This window comes from Nyctibius grandis, chromosome 22 (assembly GCF_013368605.1).
Source record: "Nyctibius grandis isolate bNycGra1 chromosome 22, bNycGra1.pri, whole genome shotgun sequence".
Classification (NCBI taxonomy): domain Eukaryota; kingdom Metazoa; phylum Chordata; class Aves; order Nyctibiiformes; family Nyctibiidae; genus Nyctibius; species Nyctibius grandis.
Window position 1 is genome coordinate 7,459,416 of NC_090679.1, and position 25,460 is coordinate 7,484,875.

General features: G+C 42.2%; 1 protein-coding gene across 2 annotated transcripts in view; it reads right to left on the reverse strand.

The window, feature by feature from the left end:
• Positions 1-8,382: 8,382 nt before the first annotated feature.
• LOC137672762 (protocadherin alpha-3-like) overlaps positions 8,383-25,460 on the reverse strand; it is a 96,506-nt gene continuing 79,428 nt past the window's right edge. Inside the window, exons 4-5 of one of the 2 annotated variants that reach the window (XM_068417155.1) lie at positions 10,417-10,518; positions 8,383-9,976 (exon numbers count right to left, since the gene is read on the reverse strand). In XM_068417155.1, coding sequence (XP_068273256.1) covers positions 9,906-9,976; positions 10,417-10,518 — 173 coding nt within the window. In that variant the 3' untranslated portion in view covers positions 8,383-9,905. Of the gene's footprint in view, positions 10,519-25,460 lie in introns of both variants that reach the window. The other variant, XM_068417154.1, reaches the window with a different exon arrangement.

Here is a 25,460-nt window from a genome sequence, read left to right on the forward strand (position 1 = left end):
ATTTGTGCCAGAACACATTAAGGAAAGACTGGTATGGTATGCAAACAGTGAAGAATAAAACTATGGTTTTGTGAAAAATGGGTCTTGTCAAATAAATGCAATACATTTTTTTAATGGATCATTGGCCTGATTTATAGAGAAGACTATGCTAACAAAAAAACCCAATCATTTTGTGTGCCTTAGTTTTACACAACAGTGATCATATATAATAAAGCTGTAAACTAACTACTAAATGTCTTAGAACAGATAGAAAGCAGCAAGTAAGTGTAAATCTTTCTCTGAGATCTTCTGTGCATCTCCAGGGGATTTAGTCTTCACCAAATGCTGCTAAATTAATAATGTAGAAGAAAACACAAAATTATTTAAGGAAAAACATGCAGATGGCACATACTATTAGATCAGAAAATGAGACAGGTAGGTCAAATATACAGACTAAGCTGAAATGGTTTGGAAGGTGGAGACCAACTGAGGCACACACACTTTACCACATCCAAAGGCATTATCTAATATAATCAAGAACATAGGTCATGTGTTTGACTAGAGGAATCATATCCATAACGGCCATACGTTGAAACAGGTTTTGGACCCAACAGCAAACCAGTTCCATTGCGAGCTTACGCTCAGTATGACAGCTAAGATTGTCCCTGGATATATGTGTACTGGCTACGCATGCCAGAGAAGTGTTGGGACACTGGTTGATGGAGCTTGGGGATCTTTGCTTTCTGTGTCAGCCCTTGGCCACTCAACTTTACAAATGACTAAAAACCTGAGAGCCATCAGTTGCCAGGAAGGAAGGTAGATGGCTTCTCAAAACATTTTAAACAGTTTTCTGAACCAGAGCTTGGGGTAGGTGGGTGGGTAGGAGAGCAGAAGAGAAGCTGACTTGATAGCCTTAGACAGAAGGTGTTTGGACAGTCTCTTCCTTTTGAAGGTGTGTCTGGACATGGGCATAAATCCAGTCTTGCTGAGCTTGCCCAGGTCTGCATTTTAAAACAAGATTTTGGAGAAGGCTAGGGCAGGAGGAGCTAGTACATGGTTTTTACCACCAAATTATTGTATTTGTTTTAACAGTATATAGAAAATACAGAAAGATGTAACCTCCTCCATGCATTTAAAAAGAGGATAGGGGACTTGTGGTTGAGTTAACTTGTCAGAGGAGAGGAACGACAGCCCTGACCTCACCCAGCTGCATAGACATGAAGAGACCTCGGAAGCTTGCTTTATTTGCCATGTGAGTGGGTGTCTTTGTTTAGCCCACACCCAGGCTAAACAATAACAGTTTTTCTCTCACCTAATTTCCCTTCCCCAGCTGAGGAAGGAATTTGGGAAAAAGAGTGAGACTGATGCCTTAAAATTAAACAGATTTAATAAAATAAAAAACCAATATAAATGCTAATACAAAACACACAAAAGTGTACTTAGCTACAGGTTGCAGGATGTTGTCCAGGAATAGCAGTCGTCAGCAATGAGGGGGGGAAAAAGAGATCAGAATAAAGAAGAGCAAGAACAGCCTCACCTTTCCCCCCCAAGCCCTCCCTTTTATAGGGAACTTGATTGTTAATGATATAGAATACATCTGTGGCCAGCCTGGGTCAGCTGCCCTGCATTTAACTGCTAATGGCCCTGATCACCATGGCTGGCCACAAACTGAAACCAAATCCCAATGAAACCAGGACAGTGGGTAAGCATCAGGGCATCTGTTCCATTCGCCACAATAATCCCACTATTGTTTGTCAGCAGGTATGGATTTTGTAGCCAGCCCTATGCCTTTACACAGAGCAAGTACCAGCAGTCCAGAGCCCAGTGGTATCCACAGTCAACAACATAGACGTGTATGGTGGAGCGTACACATGACCTTGCGGAGTGAGGTCAGGGAGCATGGACAAGAGCCTCTGGGGTTAAGAGTTTTTAGTACATACCTCTGTGTTGGGGAGGGACAAGACTTAGCACGTCATAACACTTTTCTAGAGTCTACCCTGCAGGGCGTGCAGCTGTCCTGCAAGTGTTCTTTACACAGCGGACCATTTGGGCTGCACATGCTTACACCTGCAGTTTGCCCGCAACCTATTTATTAGGGGAGGTTCAGGTTGGACATTAGGAAGAATTTCTTCTCAGAAAGGATTATTAGACATTGGAAGGGGCTGCCCAGGGAGGTGGTGGAGTCACCATCTCTGGAGGTGTTTAAGAAAAGACTGGACGTGGCACTTAGTGCCATGGTCTAGTTGACATGGTGGTGTCAGGGCAATGGTTGGACTCGATGATCCCAGAGGTCTCTTCCAACCTGATTGATTCTGTAATTCTGTGATTCTGTGATTATTTTATACAGCCACACGATTCTGGTAGGCACTGCAGCAGCGAGCGCTTCACCACGAAACTCACTTGCTGTAGGGGTTTCGCTTTGTAAGTTAATCGATGCAGAACTAACTGCACCATCAGCATTGATCTGGTTGTGAAGGCTTTGACATTCTAGTACTGCAATGTCCTGTTACTTCCAAGTTGCTTTGCATTAGCCTCTATGCATAACTAATGAATGCCAGCACCTACATGGCTCGGCTTGGCAGGTTCACGGCGGAGCCCAGCAGTGTGCAAGAAGGGCCTAAGCAAAGATACTTGATAGGAATTTTAATTTTTCCTTAGGTACAAACAACTGGAGCAATATAACTCACAGGTCAGCAGTTCCTGCCGTCAGCCAAAGTGTGTATTTGACAGCTTTGCAGATTATATGGACTGTCCATTTGTGAAAGGTTGCTTCACCCAGGGGGCCATTAGCAAGATCTGTAGGTGGAATACCTCTCCCTCTGACTGTAAGTAAGTGCATTTAGTGCCCTGGGTTGACCTGTCACACTTTGAGACTGGTATCTTCTAATGTTGTAGAAGAATTCACCCACATGACACCACCACTGCTTTCTGGCTAATAAATGTCTCCTTGCTTGTGCTGCTGTCCAGAATCTGACCCTGTGTGGCCAGCTGAGACCTCCCCTTGTGTGTGTGAAGGGAGCCTGAGGCTAAAATAAAACAGATTTCACCTTTTTGTGCCATTTACTCCCTGAGAACAGAGGGAGGTACTTGTGCCTGCAAGTTCTCAGTGCAGACACCCTTCAGGGTAAGATGGAGCTTATCTTCAGGATTGCATTTATATTGCAGCTGCACTGAACTAGATTACCAAGAGATTGTTACATGTGGCTTTGGAAAGATCAAGGCAGCTTTTGTGACATTTGGTGGCGGCTTAAATTCAGTCCTACAAAGACCTTTCTGAGTCTACAGGTAGCTGATCTAACACAATTTACACACTCCTGGTGTTAGGCAGCTCCTCTTTATTGGGTAAACACCCATAAGGAGCTTTGTGGGTCACTTTCTCAAATGTCAGTACCTAAATGTTGCATAATCCTCTTTTAGGCATCTAGGAAGACAAGCAGAATTTCATGGCTTGTCCCTTTAACATGCACCCCAGGTAATTTCCACACTGCAAGATAAGGAGTTGAGAGCAAGTTCAGCAAAGTTAAACCTCCTCATCCTGTCACCGTGTGGCCCTGGTGCCCACAGCTGGGGTTCACAGCATCTGGGAAGGGCCAGGTTGGCATAGCTGCTCTAGGCAAGGCCTGAGTCTCCTGTGCCAACCCATGGGAATTAGGTCTTGGGTCCTCACTGAGCCTAAGGCTGTTTGCATCATAGGTGATGAGGAAGAAGGTAGACACCAGTCAGTAATGGCTTTGACAGCGTAGATAATCCAGGAGTGCAAGGGGTTCATGTCGGAAAAGCCATAAGACCTAGTGTACAGAATTGATTTGAGTCGTAACTGCTCAGCCCACCGTTTCACAGGTAGAGAGACTTCAGGTAGGATTCTTTAAACACTGACAGAAGGAAGTTCTTTGAGGTAGGGAGTGATTTGTGCCTTCCTAAAGGAGGACTATGACACATTGGGGGGCTTAGCTAGGCCATACGATTACATCTACACACATTTTCAGTCTAGCTTCCCCCAGAATCACATGCATTTTTCCTCCTGCGGCTGCACTGAGTGGAATTTGAGTCCCAGAAAAGCTGAAGGATTTATTTAACAGGAAAACTATTGCAGGATTAAAAGTCTAGGGTGGCTGTGATTGATGTGTTTTAACAATTACTATGTCTTGTCAGGCTTCTTGTGTGGCGCCATTCCTGTAATTAATGGGCAAGGACTTTCTAATTCTCCTCAGTGCTGCTCAAGGGGTGCCAAGACACTTGAAGAATCCATAAAATATCACCAAAGGCGCTGGAATAGGGCTGCCAGGACCAGCTCTAATGTTATCCCACCTCAGTGCTGAAGCCTGAAATCATGTGTAATGCCCCAGCACTGCTGCAATACCCACTGCTGAGCCCACAGGACAGCCCTTCAGGGTCTCACATTTGGTAGGAGATTCAGATATTGTTCCTGCTGGAATGGCTCACTGGTAACATGGGTTTTCACCCTTCACCTAACACAAAGCCCCATAGAAGTGCCCAACATCCCATTTATGTGCCTTATTGCAGTGGTATGCCTGTGGGATAACATTTCCCACCTGACAGCATACATGGGGTTATCTCTTCATGACATGTCCCACTCTCCAACTCCTCCATAATGGAGCTCATTATGTTGAGGAACAAGTGAGTTGAGTGGTGGGAGTGACAACAGATTTATGGCTGCTCTACTTGGTATGAAGGCCAGCTTAATACCTCTAACTCTTTGTCAGGATCTGGTTTTAAAATCTAGTTTTCAAGCCTAGCACATCTGCTTTGTAATGTGCTCCAGACATTAGTTCATAAATGTGGATGAGTTACTTGCTGCCTTTATTCAGACAACCATTGCATAGCTCTGGGCACCACTGGCAGGCAAACTTTTTTAATATTTGCCAAGCTGTGTGGCTTTTGAGAGATACATCTTCACTACATCTCTGTCATCTTGTGATGTTAAAACCTGTGTCAGAGTGATTGCATGGAGGCAGCCCTGGGATATGAAAGGAATCCACAGTGCAGTGTAAGATATGCTCTTCTCACCATGTGGCAGAAGCAATTCTGTGGTACTTCACGCTGAAGGATTCCTTTCATTAGTTCTCTAAGCCAAAGGCACCTGAACTAAACATACTCTAGAAGTAGGTGCATAATGTCACCATAGTAGCATCACTTCAAAAAATCAGATAGATTTGCATAATAGCCTTTACCTAAGCAGTATTACCACTGAGAGTAGGTGTTGCAGTATTCTGTATAACAGCATAACCAGGTCCCAGATTTTTATATCTGTCTATCTAAATGCTTGCACAGATAGATAGATAGATGATAGATAGATATACCTATCTGCAAATGCAGAGCAGTGTCACTGGATCCTCTAGTGAGGGATGGAGGCTATAGGGAGGAGCAAGAACTCTGGAGAGTGGAGAGTAGAGAGTACAGCATCCCCATAGCAAGAGTGAATGGAAAATTAATTTATGTGCTAGCAATACTGATTTTCTAGTATGCAGGTTTAAGGAACTGTATGCATCACATCAGGTCATTAAGATGTGATAAAGCATTTATTTCATTACAGCTATTCTATGTACTCTTGGTATGTCTTGGTGTGAGTACTGTGCAAAGCCAGCCACTCAGGCATGTGTGAGCATCATACAGGGCCTAATATATACCATCCACCACATCAAGCCTTTCATATACACAATTATTTAATTGCTTTGAGCCCTCAGCCTGTCCTGTCCTTTCCAGGGCATGTATTTGCTTCATGCAGATTAAACTATGTGTGATGATATCAAAGTATTCAGCTGTTCACTCATTTCTCATTGAGACACATGTGAAGGAAGAAACCGAAGGGCTTCAGTGTACACTTACTCACCAAAGCCAAACTGTTGATCAAAGTGATACTTCTGCATATTTACAGGGGCCTTAACAGAACGTGGGACTCTTGGCACTGTCTTAAAATAGTGTCTGTGTGAAGGAACGGCCAGTAGTTTCCAAACAAATAAATAACAGTAAAACTGAGGAACCTGCTCATTCCTTAGGACTCAAACAAGGATAATAGCTCAGCTCCTTCCTGAATGCTTGTCTCACATAGGATCCACAAACTGCTGCTAGGGGAGAACAGGATAAGGAAGGAAGACTGCACACAGTTTATTTTACTCAGTTGTTGACACAAGCTTGGCTACAACCTGGATTAAAATAAGTGAGGCCAATCGCATAAAAGAAAGGCAGTAATTGACTTTACATTTTAAGAATGTAATTACAGTTTGAGAAGGGGTGATTTTAGAAACACAGAAAGCTCTAACTGAAGCATTTGGTGGAATGATGCTGGAAGATTCATGGACTCATTTTATACCAAAATATGTTACATATAGATTAGGCAGCTAATAAAATGAGGTTTCCTGGACGAAATACTATTGGAATCTTGAGACAGTTAAGCTCCAGAATGGGCAGGTCTAAGTTTTGACCAGCCAACATGAATTATGTATGCTATATACACTGTAGTCACTGTATCAGGTACTAATAAGCACTGTTCTATAAAGGTAGTTACTCACATTTCTCCTGGGGAGAAAGTCAATTAACAATGTAATGGCTGTTTCCAAAAATGGAAGTAGTTCTTGAAACACATCAAATGCATGAAAAAGAGGAGGAAATGAAAGATGATCCTAAAAGATATCAAAGCTGGCTGCAATTAATTCCATAATGGATTTTCATATATGAAATTTGGGAAGTGCATTTTGGGTTCTATGTTCTTCCCGTTATGTAAGATCACTGGAAAACTTTAACTGAATCCCCTCCGGTGATGTGCAATGACCCAAATACTGAGCAGAAAGAAACTGCACAAGACTAAGTCTCAGAAGCCTAATGTAAAATGAGGTATCTTTTTAATGATAGGGTGTAATTAATATACAACGTATCTCAGACTTAACTATTATTAAAGGTCATTGATTTTGGCCACTGATCTTGTATGCATAAAACTCGGACTTCCAATGGATTCTGAGAGGAATATATTGTTTCAGTGGTAAAAAGCCCCAAAACTGTAATTTCCTTGTTAACAATTTCTGCAGTGTATTTTGTCTGGCTTACTTCATTGTCAGCAAGAGGATAAAAGAAACTTTTGGGTTTTGCTTCTCGTTGGTCTTGGCCACCACCTCTGATTGTCAGTTCCCATTGTTGTGTGGTCTTTAACCAGTAACCCCCAAAAGTGTGGCACAATGTGCAAATTCTGTCCCACCCCCCACCCTGCCAAAAACACTTCATGCCAAGTGTTTCTCCTCCTCCTGCACATCCAAAATCAAGCTTGTCAATGGTATCACTTCTATACTAGTTTTGAAATATCCAAATTTCACTTAAGACGTATCAGTTGTACTAGAAGGTTCAAATGTGGAAAAAACTTTTTAAAAAATCTGGTGAGGTGCCTGATGCAGTTTCCTGAAAAGAGAGTGATTCTGTGTAATGTATGTTCCCCTGCTCCTCTCCAAGTTTTTTCTCTATCAGACCTCCGTACTGGAATGCTTGACTTCAGATACTCTGTTTTGTCTACCAGTTCATGCAAGCATACAGTCCTCCTGCAGTAAGCACCTGCAACGAAGCCACCATTGGTAAATGTAATTTCGTGTTAAAACAGGCAAATCAGAGACATACTGCAGCTCTTGGTTCATTCTGATAAAAGCAAGCCTTGGAAAACCGGCTGTGCGTGACCACTGATGAAAAATGAATGAATCAGATTGGCCTGTAGAGAGGAAAATGCAAGCACTCAAAAGAAAAAAAAAATATTCAATTAAAATTTAAAAATAATCAAATGTTAAAGATTCCTGGAAGAATTAAATCTTTGTGCTGGATTTTTGTCAGGGGCATTGAGGAGAACTACTTTGTGATGAGTACAAAACAACAGTATCCTTCTGTGTGTTTAAGTTACTGCTGTAACTCCAGTTTATGAACATTTTGGGAACTGTTGGATTAGTCATCAAATAAAAAAATAAGTCTAAATGTACTTGCATAGCACACACTCATAAAAGAACATCTCCCTCCCCAAATCTCAAGTTTTTTCCTCTTGGCTAGCCTTTAAAACTGAATCGAGGACTCTGTTTCTCAAGCAGCATCTTTTTGTTGCCAGTAAAACGAGACTGGTAGCAAAAGAAAAGTCTAAATAGACCACATGAGGCTATTGGTGGTTCATGCTTTGAGATATGGATTATTTTATTAAAGCTTTACCTTCTGCGATGTTTTAAGACTTGCTGCAGGTTCTTAAAAATGAATAGGGATTGTCCTATTCTGAACTGTCAGCAGTTTGGAAACTTAAAATATCCAAGACATGTCTCAAGAAATCCAGTTGTTCACTTTGATCCTACATTAAAGGGCCTGTTAGAAATTTTAGAGCTATGTAGTTTCTTACACAGTTCCAATTAATACGACATTTCAGCTTTATTCTGTGAATGTACAATAATGTAGAAAACTCCTTGGAATTCCCTCATCAGCTATATTCTATTTAAAAATACATGTATTGGTTTTATAGCAACATCCTCAACCACATTCAATATTCCACTTACATCCTTAGGTTTAGTAATTCACAGAGCTTTAGCTTCACAGATCCTTACCAATAAATCCCAAAATGCATGCATGGCTTGATTTAAGAAAGATATTTTACTTGTGTTTCATACACAAAAAACTGATAATCAACAGTGGCTTAAAAAATTAACACTACTCCACTTTTTTCACAAGTGTACAAAAAAAGAAATAATGAATTTACATTCAACGGTAAAGCTTAATGTCCACTCTAATAATAGTTGCATTGACATTCACATACACAAGCACATAATAAATATTTCAGGATTCTTATAAGAGCATACAGCATACATACAGTACTTGAATTTTACATAATGAGTGTTAGTAGGGTCAGAAATTCATAATCTCATAGAAAAGTAAAACTAAAATCAGAAAAGGTTGTGTGGGAGGTAACACCAAGGTACCGCACAGAGCTAGCAGGTAAGTAAATCCATCTGTGTGAGGAGTTTGCTTTTGCTTCTTCATATTAGGACAGTTTGTTTGCAAAGGTGTATTCAAAGTGCAGATTAATGCAAAAAAAAAAAAAAAAGATATTCTCATATTTATTAACACATGCAAGAGGCAGCCCCCAAGTCACCCGACAGAATAAAGCTGTTATTGGCAAGTGGCCGATATAATACAGATGTTTCAGGCAATTTTTCTAAAGCACTTTAATAGCAGCAATTGTCATTTATAATGGCTCTAGATTGACTTGTTTTTGGGTTAAAGGGCATCATATTTCTTTAACATTTACAGCTATATTTCTTTATAAATAAATATCTCAAATAACAAATAGCATAGTTAACATTTCTTTTTTCTCTCTTTTGCATAAGTGTCGTGGAAAAACTCTGACCTTTTCAGAGACATAATGTGCAAAATAATGTTAAGAGTGGAAACAGGGACACAGAGCATCACAGTCAGTTACATTCCTGGGATGTCAGCCCAGCCCTTCGTACACTCTGAGGGCTAACCTTGCCAGGGTAATGCAGGGCTTTAAGGGATAATTTTCCCAATGGCTTGCTTGGTAAGAGATAAAATTCATGGTATCTTAAAGAGCTGTAAATGCAAGGGTTTATTTGCAGGAGTGTGTACAATACGTCACGTACAGGGCTCAGTATTCCCACACAGTGACCTCTCAAGATTTGAAAAGCCTGGTCATCTCCTTTCAGACATTTCCTCCCCAGCCTGAACATCTTTGAACATTTGTGTTCATTAGGTGTTTCCTCGGTTGCATATTTACCAGCTCTTCTTGCATTTTATAATCTGATCTCGTATCACCTAGCTGACATCTGCACACAAATATTTCCAATCAGATAGAGGGTGCACAACATTAAAACTTTTAAACCTGTCCTGTAAGTGTCATCAAGACAGGAGCACAGGAACCACAGTGCAGAGAGTCCAACCTCTCACTGGCTGTACTGTGAAGATTCTCCTTTTCGGCGTAGGAGAAAGGAAACTTGTGTCTGCTTTTTAGATTCTGAAAACAAGCCAGAGTGGAGAAAAAGAGTTAACACCAGACTTAATAAAGCTTTCAAGACAAAACCTGTTAAGCAATTTAGACAGACACTGTGAATTTCCTGCTGATTTTTCTCAAGTCTGTACATACAGGAAATTTGTTAACAGTAGGAAGAAGTTGGGAGATGCTACATAGGAGAAATCTGCCATTATTAGAAAAACTGGCTAAGTGGGTTCTTTGAGTATAATCCCCTCACTGGTCACTGTTCTCAGTGGTGCTGTTGCCCTTTTCTTTTTTCTCCTGAGTCTTGCTCCCCTTCTTCTTTTTCTTCTTTTTCTTGGTCTCTTCCTTCTTGCCAAAGGTTATGAAGTCACTTTTGTCAATTTGGCTGTTTGGTGGCTCCTGCCGGATGGAGATGATTGCAGGAGATCCTGGGATAATGAATTTGTCTGGCAACTCACCAGGACCACCTTGTTTGGGATTGCCCGGTCCAAATTTAAAGGTCCAGCTGTTGCTGTTCACACCAGCTCCCACTGGGGGGGACACCTCTCCCGCCTCAGGTTCTGAAAAAGTCAAAACAGCAAGAAAAGCTTAAAGCATCATTAAATACAAGCACTCAGTGAGTATCAGCTGCCTGTTTAAAAGCTATGGCTTTAGCCTTGCTCTACATTGACTCTTGGTTGCCTGGCTGCTCATCTGGGTGTTATCCCCTGGTTCTTGTCCAGGCTGCTCAACGGTAGTATGCAGTGGCTCACGCCACATACTGCTGGGCCCAACACACTCTGGATCCCATGTTGTGCCTTGAAATACAGTTGTTCTCTCTTTTTCTTTTGAATTTGAAGTGCATGGAACAAGAGATCGCTGTGATGAAGTCCACTGTAGTGTTTTATAGCATGAAATACAAGCATAGAATCATAGAATTGTTTTGGTTGCAAAGGACCTTTAAGATCATCAAGTCCAACTGTTAACCCAGCACTGTCAAGTCCACCACTACACCATGTCTTTTAAATCCCTGCAGGGATGGTGACTCCACCACTGCCCTGGGCAGCCTGTTATAATGTTTGATAACCCTTTCAGTGAAGAAATTGTCCCTGATCTCCAATCGAAACCTCCCCAGCACAACTTGAGGCCATTTCCTCTCATCCTATCACTTGTTACCTGGGAGAAGAGACCAACACCTGCCTCGCTACACCCTCCTTTCAGGCAGTTGTAGAGAGCAAGAAGGTCTCCCCTCAGCCTCCTTTTCTCCAGACTGAACAACCCCAGTTCACTCAGCTGCTCCTCATCAGACTTGTGCTCCAGACCCTTCACCAGCTGTGCAACGTGCAACATGCACAGCATGTGCACAGCAAAGGTCCAGCATGTGCAATGCATGGCACAGGGTACGTTTGAGGGTGTCAAGTCTTTTAGGAAGGGGTTAGAGGAGTGTCCATGGCAGGGGGAGTCAGCCTTGGCAGTATGCACATCCATGCCGGATATCTTAGCAAACCATCCTGTTAGCTGTGGATTCCTCATGGCGGGAATGAGTTGGTGCATCCCAGAGAGGAACCTGAGAGCTGACTAGCATGTATGTATGTATGTACGTAGGCAATGTGGCTGATCAGCAGACATGGCCCTAGAGCAAAACCAGGAGTGAACTGAATTGCCTGGGTACAGATATGCAGGACTCCTTCAATCAGGGTGCAGAATCTGGTCCCAGAAATATTCACAGTTTTCTTCAAGGCAAGGCTCTAAGAACCTGTTCCCCTTTGCCAGGAAATGGGGTGACTCTTGTTAGAGAGCTGTAAAATTTTTCTAACTATGAACTTATAAGTAAAATGGGAAATTGGAAAGGGCTGGTGCCAAATTTGTGGTAAGCTGTCAAGAATGATTCAGAAGTAAATAATACTGGAGTGAGTTCTCAAACCTGGAAAGTCCTCACTATTACGTTTCTTTTTTTCTATTGTAATATCACAACATAAAGGATGAAAAACACCAGACTGGTGACTAACTCTTGGTTCTTTGAATTGATATGGTAGAATGGTAGGCCACAATATTTTATACAGGCAGATATAAAGCGAAGTGCTGTTCCCAGTTTCAGGCTTGCAGTATGAAGCAAGTTTTTAATTTTATTTCCGTGATTTTGCCAAGATTGAGCTAATCAGATTGAAATGTTTTTATGCTGTCCTGACAAGGACAATTTTCTAGCACAACTAGATACAACACAGATCAGGTTCTTCTGTGTCAGAAAGTCTTAAAACTTGGCGGTTCTCCTTTTTCTTAAACTTTGAAAATTCTTTGTAATTTACATATCTCCCCATTTTGAATAGGAACAGCATATCCATTTTAGTGTATCACTTTAAGTGTTTAAAGGATTGTGATCAGGGGAAAGCTCAATGCTTATGCATTGATGCTAAAGCCTTCAAATCTGATGAAAACATTCTTATCTACGCTCTAAAAGTGCAGTATCACAAACATAGGACCTGTCACACTTGTAACACTCCTAGCCACACACAAATTCTTTCAAGACCACACAAACAATGCCAATACCACCAATCTGACTGAGTCTCAGCATCATCCTATTCTGCATCAGAGCTGTCCAGTTGAATAGGTCAAGATGTTCGGGGGAAAGAAGGAGGTGGGACCTGCATTGCTACAAGGAAGAGTTGGAAAACCAGCCGAGAGGGACTCCATATCCCTTGGAAGAGGAGATAAGAGTGCAGGAAGGAGGAGAAGAAACACAAGTCCTAGGTCTCCTGCTGGTGAAAGAGGGCGGGAAGAGCAAACAAAGCAGACAATCTAGAGGGACATCTCCAACATTTTGCCAGCCCAGAAGATGCGATTCAGTAAACCCCAGCTACTGACTGCTCTGCACCCCTGTAGCAGTAATGGAGAATATTGCATTTGCTTTAGCAGCCATTTCATGAAACGAACAGAATCATCTGTACTTCTTATTCTTTTATGATTCTTAACCTTCTGTTTTCTTCTTTTTTCTATTTTATGAAATAAAATGTATGTCATGCGTGCAGACATAAGGCTCTCCTCATTCAAAAGCTAAAGAACACAGTTTGCTGCTTGACAATCTTTCTCCTGTCTGGCAGCAAAACAAACACCCCTGGAAAGCATGATTCCTTTTAAGCTTTTCCATGCTTACACAGTACATCCATGTTACAGAGCCAAAGAAAGGTGTATGCATGACACATCAGAAGTGTCTCTAAGACCATCTGTGTAATCGGTTTGGCACATAATCTTTGTAAAGCAGGTGATATGACTGCTTTTACAACGTGGTGTTTAATCGAGAATTAGAAGAGCCTGTACACTTCTTTTCCCCCTAAAACTGTATTTAATGATGAAGAAGATTTGACTTTATGTTCTTTCCAGGAACTGCTGAAGTTGTTTTCATGCCCTTAACCTCCCTAGTCTCAAATATCTTTTTGGAAGTTATTATTAACGTGGAAGTTCCTCTATTTTATCAGTTGTAGCTTTTCTGTAATTTTCCTACAGTCTTAATTATCAGCTTCAGATTTTTTATGTTTGTTGCTGGTACTAGCAATGTCCTAGCAAGCCCTTTTGTACTAAATGCATTAATAGGAACCAGCTTTCATTACTGCTTAATAAAGTATTTTGATCAGGTACCTTTCATATTGATTTTGTTTCTTTGAGATTATAAATTACAAAGGTGAATGTTGTGTATCTTGGCCTTTTTCCAAATTATTAATCAATTGTCTTTCTCCAGCAACACAAGAATGTGAGTTTTCATATTGTATATAATAAATCAAGCTCTATTTGACAAATAAATCCTTTCTCCTTCCCAATTAGCCCATGCAATATTCATTCCAAACAACACTGGCCCAGACCCAATGCTTTTTTTCTTTCCTGGCAGGAAAAAAACAGCTGAAGGTGACCTCAAATCATTTTTGAACCATCCTTGCTCTGGTTGGGGAGAGCCCTGTAGCAGTGAAAAGTCCAAACACTGCTTTGATGTGTAAAGGGTTACAGCACTTTATGGATCGCAGTGCCACCACAGCACAGCTGAAAAACCACGGTGTGTGGTCGTGCCATTTTGACGTGAGTGTATTAGGCTGAAGCCAGGACATGAGACAATGACAGTGACTTTATATTATCCATTTTACCACACAAATACACTAACGTGCAAGAAGGGAGAATATCCTTAAGGGGCAGTAACTCTTTTTCCTTGCATGAAAACTCTTGCCAGTCTAACAGGGTGCATGTACACGTCTGCATTACTGAAATCTAATTCAGAACAGGATACTGACCCTTTAATCTGGTTCTGCCTAGACAAATCCACTCACCAGATGAAGTCAGTAACATTCATCACAAAGCCAGCTCACATAATGTATCCAAACACAACAAACCCATCATATCTTCCCTGGAATCAGGACTCTGTCAAGCTAAAGACTAAGGGGGTTTGCTTGCATTTCTGTGTGTTTTTTTTCCCCCAGCCTCTGAATATGTTTGTTGTCTGTACAAACTAAGCATTTTAATACTCCTTAATACTCACTAAGCCAAAGGAAACTAATTATCCTTAGAGCTGTGTGGAGAGCTCACATACAAAAAAGCCAGAGACAGACAGAACTTAATGAGTTAATAGCTATAATTTCCTGAGTGGGGCTTCAACAGCCTCCTCAGGACATTTCCCTTCTGTGTGATTTACCTGATAACGTGCATTTCTCTGTATTGGCAGGCTGGAAGGTCACAGTTCAGGTGCACTAACAATGTTGTATGTTTAGGCATTTCAGATCAAGGATAAATGTCACCACCCAGTTTCCAAAGCTTCTTTAAACATCTCTTCTGTTTCTTACCAGCAGGAATTTAACAACAAAAACTTTCCACTTAGATGCTATTTTACATTTAACAGGATTAGTTGTACTTCTCTGGCATATTTTCTGGGTCTTATTGAATGCTTTAAAGTTGTTTATTAAATTTAGAGGAAAATCTAAATAAAGCAAATCCGACAGCTATATTTATACCACTTAATTTAAAACATTACACTTCTTCCTACAGCTACACAGTGGGGTTTTGCCACAGTTCCCGCATAAAAGCACAGAGTCTGACCATTTCCTGGTGTAACTCAAAGGATTATTTTGAAGACTGTCCCTTTGCTTTATTCTCAAGGAATACAGCAGCCTCCATGTTCAATGACCAAATGATTTATTTTTAATGCATGCATGCAGCAGAACCCAAAATCTAGGCTGCACCTGCAGTTCCTGATGCTTCTTCGCTTGTCTGCGTGCTAAAATGGGAGATGAACTTTTCACCCCTTCCATTTCCTCGTACTCTCACCAAAATACAAGTGTCTCAGTAGACTTTAAATGGAACCTAGAGCAACAGAGACTCCGCAGTTCAGTAGAGCATATATTTAGTTGGGAGGAAAGGACTTCTAGGTTGTCTTTCAAAAGACTTCTTTTTCTATCCAGTGACTGTTGTCTAAAATGCACAGGCAGATCTACATACAAAAAACCCCCACATCCTAAGATCACCTATCTGAAAGCTTGAAGCAGTAGGGTACAGTGCCTAGCTACCTTTTTCTCTTCCAGAGCCATTTATGGGTCATATAGAATCATAGAATCGTTTTGGTTGGAAAGGACCTTTAAGATCATTGAGTCCAACCATTAACCCAGCACTGCCAAGCCCACCACTAACCCATGTCCCTCAGCACCACATCTACACGGCTTTTGAATCCCTCCAGGGATGGGGACTCCACCACTGCCCTGGGCAGCCTGTTCCAATGTTTGACAACCCTTTTGGTGAAGACATTTTCCCGATCTCCAATCTAAACCTCCCCTGTCACAACTTGAGGCCTTTTCCTCTCGCCTTGTCACTTGTTACCTGGGAGAAGAGACCGACCCCCACCTCGCTACACCCTCCTTTCAGGCAGTTGTAGAGAGCAATAAGGTCTCCCCTCAGCCTCCTTCTCTCCAGACTAAACACCCCCAGGTCCCTCAGCTGCTTCTCATCACATTTGTGCTCCAGACCCTTCACCAGCTTCGTTGCCCTTCTCTGGACTCGCTCCAGCACCTCAACATCTTTCTTGTAGTGAGGGGCCCAACACTGAACACAGGATTCGAGGTGCGGCCTCAGCAGTGCCAAGTACAGGTGAGTATATGCAGTAGCCCTCTACCTCTCACAGGACTCAAAAAACGTACACATCTCAGTCAATAGGCACTTGTTCAACAAGTCCTAATTACTCTGAAGGCACCTGATTTCCTACACATTGTCAGACAGAAAGCGTCCTGTGGATGTCACAGGCTCCAAGATCTCAGAAGGGGAGCAGGCTGCAGGTGAGCTGTGCCACCTCGCTGAGCACAGAGCGTCTCGCTTGCACGCTCCAGGCAGTCCTGATCTCAGCACACGGGTTTTTCAGAGGTACCTAACTCTCACAGTGCTCTGTGCAGAGAGCCCAGGCACCTACTACAAGGAGCAGGGTCCCTAACAGTTAGCTTGTAGTAGCTGTAGGCACCTCATTATTTTCTTAGATGTCACTCACAGAGTAAGGCATCCCTTTTCTAAATTCAGCCACTGAAAAAGTAGGCGTCCAATCTAAACTGTCTCATTTAGTTCTTGCTAGAGTCTATAAAGAGAGACAAGCACCCTCAGAAGGCAGTTCAACCCACGTAGCTTAAATGACTATTTTAGATGCACTGAATTTTCTTTGTTCCTCTCCTTTCTGTGCTGGAGCTGTATTACCTTTGCTTCTTTAACTACAGATAAAGCCCGGAGAGACAGTTTAAACTAGACAGCTACCTTTTGGGTGGCTCAGGAGCAAGCTAAGCAGCATCGTTGCTTGGGGGATGTTGTACTAATGACCATGTCAGAGTATTTAAAAAAAAAAGAAGTTTGTAATGAATCTCTTTTAACGGTGACAGCCACAAAAATCCTGTGCCACTATTGGCAAGCTGAAGCCACTTTCTCAGCCCTAATCCCTTCGTGGGATTTTCATTTAGGCAGGCCTTGGCATCTTCTGTTCAGAAATACCAGAGAAAGTTCAGCCATATTGTTAAGGGTGCACCATTTCCACCCCTTGAAAGGTCACATTTTAGTTATGACAGCAATAACACCAGTACAGTTTAGGTCTTGAGCAATCCTCTGCTGCAAGACTCCAAAGCACAAGTCTGTCACTGAGATTTACGGTGCTGTCTTTTCCAAGGCGGCATTTGTGAATTCACTCAATTGAAGGGTTAGCTTTCATCAGCTTGTAAAACCATCCGAGCTGGTATGTAAGTGCAACAAAGTCGGAATGCTGCGTGATGGGTACAAACAGCCTGAAATTGAGATGTCTTCTAAACTGGGGGCAAAACGCCTGCTCACAGAACATGCCATCACTCAGCCCACAAATGGATATCCCACCAGGTCTGGGCAAAGCCTGCAGCTTCTAGCTCACTGACATTTTTCTCTCTTTTGTGGGGGGACACATGTTTTTTTCCTGTCCCCGTATAGCCCCACAGCTCCAATCTGCTGTTTACTAGGAACAGGTGGTGCTCACTTCCCATAATGGGAGCTGGCCATATATTCTGAGTGTCACGTACATCGTCTCTACCTCCTACGCCTCTGCTGCTTTCTTAAAGAACCTTTGTCAGAAGGCAGCTAACTCATGTTAGAGCAGATGTGCCCCTGCTCAAGGGGGAGGAGAGGAGAGTGTTTCTGTGCAGCTCTGTCTCCCTGCAGAGGCATTTTTGACTGTGTGACATGCTCAGCCCAGACAGCAGCTTGTTTTCACTCTGTTCCACCCCTCCCCATTCACCATTTTGTCCCTGTCTTTAAAAATTTGGCGGCACATGGATTCAGATAAAAGCTTTCAATCAAACCATCTATTATTATTAAGTTTAAAAGAAATATTTTTCAATGTGTTTTTTTTTTTCTGGACACCAGAACATGCCGACTAAAGCCACTGTGAGACTAGGAATACCCCATCATTAATCACAGACCCTTCTGTCCGCAGGTCAGGGTAGCAAAACACATTAATTAAATGAATTTATTTAAAACTGAGATCAGGCAATAAGCAGGAAGCAAATTGCAGAGAAAGCTAGTCATTAACCTGATTTCTCTTTTCCCTGCCTCCTCCACTGATGCTGTACTGACTGCAGCTTCTGCCTCTGGCAGGCTTAATGAATATTCACTGTTATAAAGAGTCTGACATTCTGCACTGATTCCGAAACAGCGTATCAAATGCAAACAGCGTGCACTGAAAAACCCTCTCCGTGTCATTTGGAGTATCTCTGCGGACATTCTGGCTTCACTGATCATCCCTAAGCCTTTTTGGGATTAAAATGCCCATTTAATCTTTCTTTTGAAAAACAGAAAAAAAACCCACCCCAAAACAAAACCACAACAAACAACACAACAAAGAAATCCAAAACCACGAAAAAATCCATCATCAGCATGATAAAATGACAGATACTGAACAGAAAGACAGAGAAATGATTCAGTCAGAGCAAAGTTGAACCGTTTTAACTATCAGTTTGCCAAACAATCCCAACCATCTCTAAGGACTGTGTCCATTTGGAGTCTTAAAGAAAAAGCAAATAAATAATTCTCACACTCTGCCTTTCCATCTGTTTGACCTGTTCTGCACTAATGATGCAGAGACAGGAGGAATGAATAAAATGAAAACTTCTCCCCACCAAGGAGCCTGTAGCTTTAATCCATTGCTTGGATTTAAAGTCAGTAACATTAAACAGGGTAATTATGGCACATATGTTGTGAGAGATCTGTAACCCCCCCACTGCTCCAACATCCAGATACAAAGCAGGGGGTGGGCACGCTCGGCCTCAGGTTACTGTCCGTGCTGACACTGAAATTGAATTTAAATAGAGATTATGTATCCCGTTATAAGAAAACAATCTTACGTGGCTATGTATTAAAGCGATTGTCTCAGCTACCGAAGAGCTCTGCCAGCATATTCTGAGATATGTGAAAGCAAAAATTGATTTGCTTGCTACCACAGCCTGCTGTGGCCAGGGCACAACACAGGCTAAATGGCTGCTCACAGCTGCTGAAGAAGCAAACAAAGCCCAATGTCTGCAGCCCCAAGCTTCTCTCACTCTCTTCTCACTAAAAGAGGCTTTTCCTCCCACAAAAAAAAAAATCAACTTTCTCAGGTAACATCCTAGTGCTGTACTTGTGCCCAGTCCTGCTCCCACCGGTAGAATTTGTCTTGGAAAGCACCTGTTAGTGCTTGCTCAGCACAAGCTTTAACCTTTTCCTCACCAAACTGAGGACTAATCTGCTGCATCACCAAGGCACCATGCGCACACATCCAGGATGCTCCACAGCATCTTTCCAGCTCCAACTGGAGGCTGGGGATGCAGTGTATGAACATTTGTGTCGCACGCAGAGGTTGTTAGGGAGAGACTACCCTGCAATATAAGGTAGACGGATTTTTATTTGGGTATTTCGCATTGTCTGCAGGCCCACAGTGACCATTTTTAAGAGTTCATAGTTGAAAACAGCCAAAAAAAACCCCAAACAGATTATTTTCATCTTATAAATGCATTGTAAATATAGTGTGGGCAGCTAGAGCACCAGCCATTCTGCCCCTGTTTTAATGCAAACAGTGAGGTAAGGGGCAGTGAATAGTGTGGGAAAACTGGACTTGGTGTTGGGGGGGGACTGCTGTGCCCCTCACTACCTGGGAAGGGAGAGGGGAGAGGTGGTGTGGGCAGTGGCTGGGGACAATGTTCTCCTGAGGACCTGTGGTGGGTTGGCCTTGCTGCCACCCACCCCATCTCCACCAAAGAAAGGGCTTTTCTTTGCCTTCGTGTCAAACCAGGTGCTATGTAGCCTCCTGGAATGCCCTAAACTGAACCGACTGGAGTGGCAAACAGCTACCCCGGCCTCTGCTGAGGGCTGATTTTAGGATTGCTACATGATACATCCCAAAAATATGGACTTTGACACAAATCTTTAAAAACTGGGATGTCTGATTTGTGGATCAAATCTCCCTCTGGATGTGACCAGGAGGGAGGTGGCATTCTAATGGCTTTCAGCTGACTGGTGCTGTCTGTGGAGGCCGCTTTTATTATATAAAGACATGAAATATTGCCAAGAGAGCAAAAGTCATTGCAGAAGACAAAGCTCCGAATGTCAGGAGGACAGGAACAGATCTGTGCACTGCCAATTCTGGTTACTGTATTCTGTCAAATTTCAATAAAAAATAATTTGATTCTTACAAACAAGCACTTTTAATGTGAAAGACAACAGGCTCACAGACCATCATAAATCCTGCTGTGAAGGTGAAAAGGAGGAAGCATTTCCTGGCTGCTGCTGCAGCCTGTAACAGTATTCTGCAGCCAGCCAGAGAGGGGGGGGCTCTTTGCTCTCTGCTAGATGAGCTATTGAACGGAGGCCAAGCGCACAGATGCACTATCTATCCGGTCGCCTCCTGCCACTGGAGGCCACTGTGCTTCTATGGGGTGAGCACAGGACCAGCAGCTTGGACTCCTATCTACAGCCACCACAGCCACCTTCTGCCTCAGCTCCCATCTCCATAGCTGGCTGGGATTGATTCCCCAACGAAGGAAAATTTGGGGATTTTGGGTTATCTGAAGGGAAAATAGAAGGCAGGATTAGAAGTTCTCCTAGCGCTGGATTTCCTGGACAGGACCAGCTTGTTTTTATTTGTGTCCACCTTGGCGAGTGAACACTCCTCAGAGAATTCAGTTGATTTCAGTCCCTTCTACTTACCCTCAACAAAACTGGTTACCAAGTACCAGTCTCTACAGCTGTGAAAACCTTCTGCAGGTAAATTTACCTTAGCATGCTCTGTATTACAGCTGGTGCCTAAAGAGGAAAGAGCCCAGCACAGCTGCCAAAATCCAGTGCCGGTAGGCAAAAGAGAATCCCCGCTTTTTAACTGAGCACAATTAATAGAAAGACAGTAACTATGGAAACTTGAAGCATCAATTTTAGTCTTTCGAAGCAGAACCTAATTTTAACCAACTAATCGGATGCTTGAAGTGGTAGGGGAAAAAAAAGGGACACATTTATTTCAGTGCTTTTAGAGGCATCTATTTTAAACATGAATGAACGTGTGAGCTGCACCACTTGGAAAGGATAGCATAGTAATGGATCATGGAGACCTAAGAAATGATGTTAAAAGACAACTTTTTTCCTTTCTTCATCATCTATGTTTAGCTCACAGGCTTCAACCATTCCTCTTGTGTATAGCTCCCATCCCAGCAGCCCAAACCATTGTAACCTCCAGGCCAGATGACTACAGTGTGAAGTTTTCTGCTTGGATCTTCCTTTCAAAAAAATCACACAAAGCTTCAGAGAGTGGAAAATGCAGTGCCTCATCTCTCAGAGGCTGGTGTTTGCTCCATACTCTGAACCCCAGAGCTGGAACCTGTTCCCTGGCTCCCTCTGGCTCTGATCACAAATAAAGGGATAATTTTACTGGTATTTTATGGATGAAAGCTGAAACTGGCTTTTTCTCTACCTGGACCATAAAGGGGAAGAAAGAGTACTATTACTGTTTAGTTTAGTTTGGTTTTGTTATCCTCAAGGGATTTCTTCATTTTAAAAGTAAACTGTACCATACAGGTATACAAAAATAATTCAGAGCTACAAAATCCTTTAGCTGACTTACTCTGACTAGTTTATCACTGAATCTCTGCAAACTTCCCCTCCTCTGAAAGCCATTTAACTAAATACTAACCCATGTCTATTTTGATTCTCACCAATACGGCTGTTAGCCAGCAACCTGCCCTAAAAGAGGTGTGTTACAGCAAGGGGCTGTAAAACAAGACATTACAGGCCTCAAAACAGACTCTGGCAGTCACAGCCCTCTTTCCCTTCCACAATACGTATTTCACATTAGCAGCTTCCTATCATCTCCTCTTAGGATCACATCCCATTATTATTCCTTTTTACTGATATCAGATGAATAGAGTTAATATTTCACATCAGATAAAAGGAATCTTAATTAAATGTGATGAGTAACAGCTAATACAATATGATAAGCCCCCTGGACAAGCACACTACACAATTTATCTATTTTTCAGAATCCTTTAAACATTCTCCAAGGAGAAAATGGAGGTGACCTTGCGAAGACTCCCCACATCCATTCTCCTACTGCAGAAATAGCTTTGCTCTTTCAAGTGGATGCGAGGTCCACACTTGGAGAATTTTTTCTTAGGTTGTAGGTAAATCCAGATATTATGATCATTTAGAGTCATCTGGGTCTTTAACCTTTTAAAGTAAATTATTTTGGTACTGATGAGATGAACCTAGCAATAGGACAAGAGGACATAGCCTCAAGCTTCGCCAGGGGAGGGTCAGGTTGGACATTAGGAAGAATTTCTTCTCAGAAAGGGGCATTAGACGTTGGAAGGGGCTGCCCAGGGAGGTGGTGGAGTCACCATCTCTGGAGGTGTTTAAGACAAGACTGGACATGGCACTTAGTGCCCTGGTCTAGTTGACATGGTGGTGTCAGGGCAATGGTTGGACTCGATGATCCCAGAGGGCTCTTCCAACCTGACTGATTCTGTGATTCTGTGATTCTGTGACTGCCCTGGAAGTCTGGACCTACTGTATCAGGGCTCCAAGACCTGTTTGTCCTTCCCTGAAGCTAAAGGTGCCCTCTCTTAATTGGGAAGATGGTATCTGCTTGAACCATATAATGAAAAGTTTGCATTAGGTTTTCAACAGATGTGTTTCTGTGTAGTTCTGATGAATTTAATAGATCTGCATGAAGTTCTGCTCTGGCTGGCTGCTGAAAGCCAATTTAAATGTGAACCTCCTAACTTGTTCAGTGCTTTATTATACTTGGTCTCATAAATTGAAATCACAAATGGCTAGATGATGTGCTGTAAAGGCCATATAATGCTGAAACAAAACAAATTTAACAAAGAGATTACCTGAGGGGGGATAATACACAATTATGGAATATTAAGTATAGTTATCCAAGTAAAGATGAGATCAAAGCGGGCAGTTGCTTGAAATGGATGGCACCACATGGCAACAGCCATTTCAACAAAGTTGCAGATGCCTCTTGTGTGTTATCTCTAGGACGACACCACCTTCAATATTCATTAGATGGTAAGTATTAAGTCTTGGAGGCTTAATACTTACATAAAAAGTGAGTAGAGCCACTGCTGTTCATTTTTGATCACTGTAACCTTTTCAGAATAGAGCCCTCATAATCCCAGTATAAGAGTTGGTAAATGACCTACGTTATATTTCAATTATTTTGATTTTAATTTTATAGCACCGGTTATGCTTTAAGCCAAGAACTGTTCCCTCAATGGAACAATTGAAGAAATGGCTCAGGCTTGTCCTTCCACGTAAAATGATGCTTTACATTGTACTCAGGAACTGCTCATTTGCTAATGAACTCTTTCAAGAAAGGCATTGCTCAAACAGTGGTAGCATCATATCAGGAAATTAATTACATAATATGCCTGCCATTTCACTTCTCTGAAGGAAATATTAAAAATGGAAGAACTAGCTTGAAATGAACAGGAAGATCAAATCTGGGAAATGAATTATTACACAGAAAGTGTAACGGATGTAAAATGGATGTCTGAGAGTAAAGTAAGGAAAATTAACTTCATTTCTACATTATTGCTTAATGGAGGCTGACCTAGAAAAAAAAAAATCCTATCCTGATTAAATTTTAGAAAATTCACATTTCATATAGCTGTGATTCCTGTAAATGAAAAGGCAGGCAGAAAATCAAGGACAGACTGTATCTGGATTGATAGAATAGTTATTTTCCTTCCAGGAAACGTGTCATATGCCCAGGTAACCAGGACAAGCTGTCAAAGAATAGAGATGTTTAAAAGATCTTAGTGTTTATAAAGGCTAAAAGGTGATGTTACTGTTTCTTGAATCCTTCACTTCAAAAGGAATTTTAAATTACCATCTGGTGGAATCTACATGTAGAGTATTTAAAAAATATTTTAACACTGAATTTAACTTTACATTTTTGTTTTTTTTCATGGTTCGTTTGTTTTGAATTTCTGTGATTTTTGAGGAGGTGAGTGACTGGCTTCTTAATTATTACATATGTACTCTACATGTAAGTGCACTCAGAGGGATGTAGAGAGCAACTCCTGACAGCAACAGGGACCACTGTGAAGTGTCGGCCTTCAGTCCGTAACACGGACACTTCTCTGAACTGCAGCTGATGGAGGGCTGTGCAAGGCACTTCCTTAGCAGGAAGGAAACCGGTGATGGAGCTGCACACATTGCTACATTCTGTGCACAAATTGAGGCCTGCTAAAACCCACAGTAGTCCTTTCACAGAGGTGGACATACATAAAGTAAAGACAATGTTACTTTCAGAAACTGTAGGCCAAATCAGATGCTTACACCTCAGGAACACTTTAAAGATTTATTGGAGTTAGAAAAATGAGGTGAGACCACATTATTTGCAATTCCATCAAAACCATGTGCAACCAAGGCCTTCTGAACCTGTCTTTGTGTTTCCCAGGGTGGACCAAGCCCTCTCCCACCTCAAAGAACACCCCATTTCAGATTCTACTTTCCCAGCAGCTTTCCCCAGTCACAGAGCTACCAGGTCAGGTCACGGAGGAAAGCGCTTGTTACATTATCAACCCTGTATCTGGAATAGTAGTTTTACAGCTATTGTGTCCAGGTCTGTTTTAATCCACGCAGACCACTCAAGTTCACAGGGTCCTGATGTGTGGTGCAGCTGACATATGTCAGATCACATGATGATAAATGCACATTCCTGCTATACCAGGGAACGCTGTTCTCCCACTCGGGGATCCCAGGTGCCAGGCAAACCAACCCACCCACCAGCTCTCCAGCTCTCTCAGCTGACTGCATTTGGTGTACGAGTTGGCAACAGTATCAATTCTCCATTGCAAAGGTGTGAAATCAGCATGTGTCAGCAGGGGAGTACAAACCCAGAAGAGCTTCATGTTCAGACTGTGAAACCGGACAGTTCCATAAAGGGGGATTTTTGCTATTTCAATATATTCCTGCACTGGAAAGGGAAAAAAAAAAAAAAAGGAAACTTCTGCAGCAAAATGCAAGTTGCCTGGACAGCAGCAAGAGAAGCCATTCATTAATCTCGATACGCCTTGTCCCACTAAGCACAAGGTGTAAATGGCTGCACTCCTTATACTGCTTCATATTCTCCCTACGAACCATGACTGCAGCGCTGAACCTAACTTAAACGTATTCCCTTTACACCAGACTTGACGAAGAAATGGCTTGGGGTAGCCAGCAGAAGCACAGTTCATGACAACAAGGAGAAAAAAGCTCTATTTTTATCTCTTCCTGCTGACACATGGAATAGCACGCACTTCATTCAAGCATACACGCAGCTGCTCAGGGGCTGGAATTTCTGCAGCGGCTTAGAGACTGGAGGAAGCGTTGTCAAAGCACATACACTGCGTACCGAGGAGAAAAGGCAGCAAAAGGGTGCTTTAAAGGCTCTGCTTGATCTAGTTCATTCCACTCACCAGAGAGGCACACAATTCCGAATTTTATATTCAAAAACATGTGTGCATATTTACTGAAACTAGCACTAATA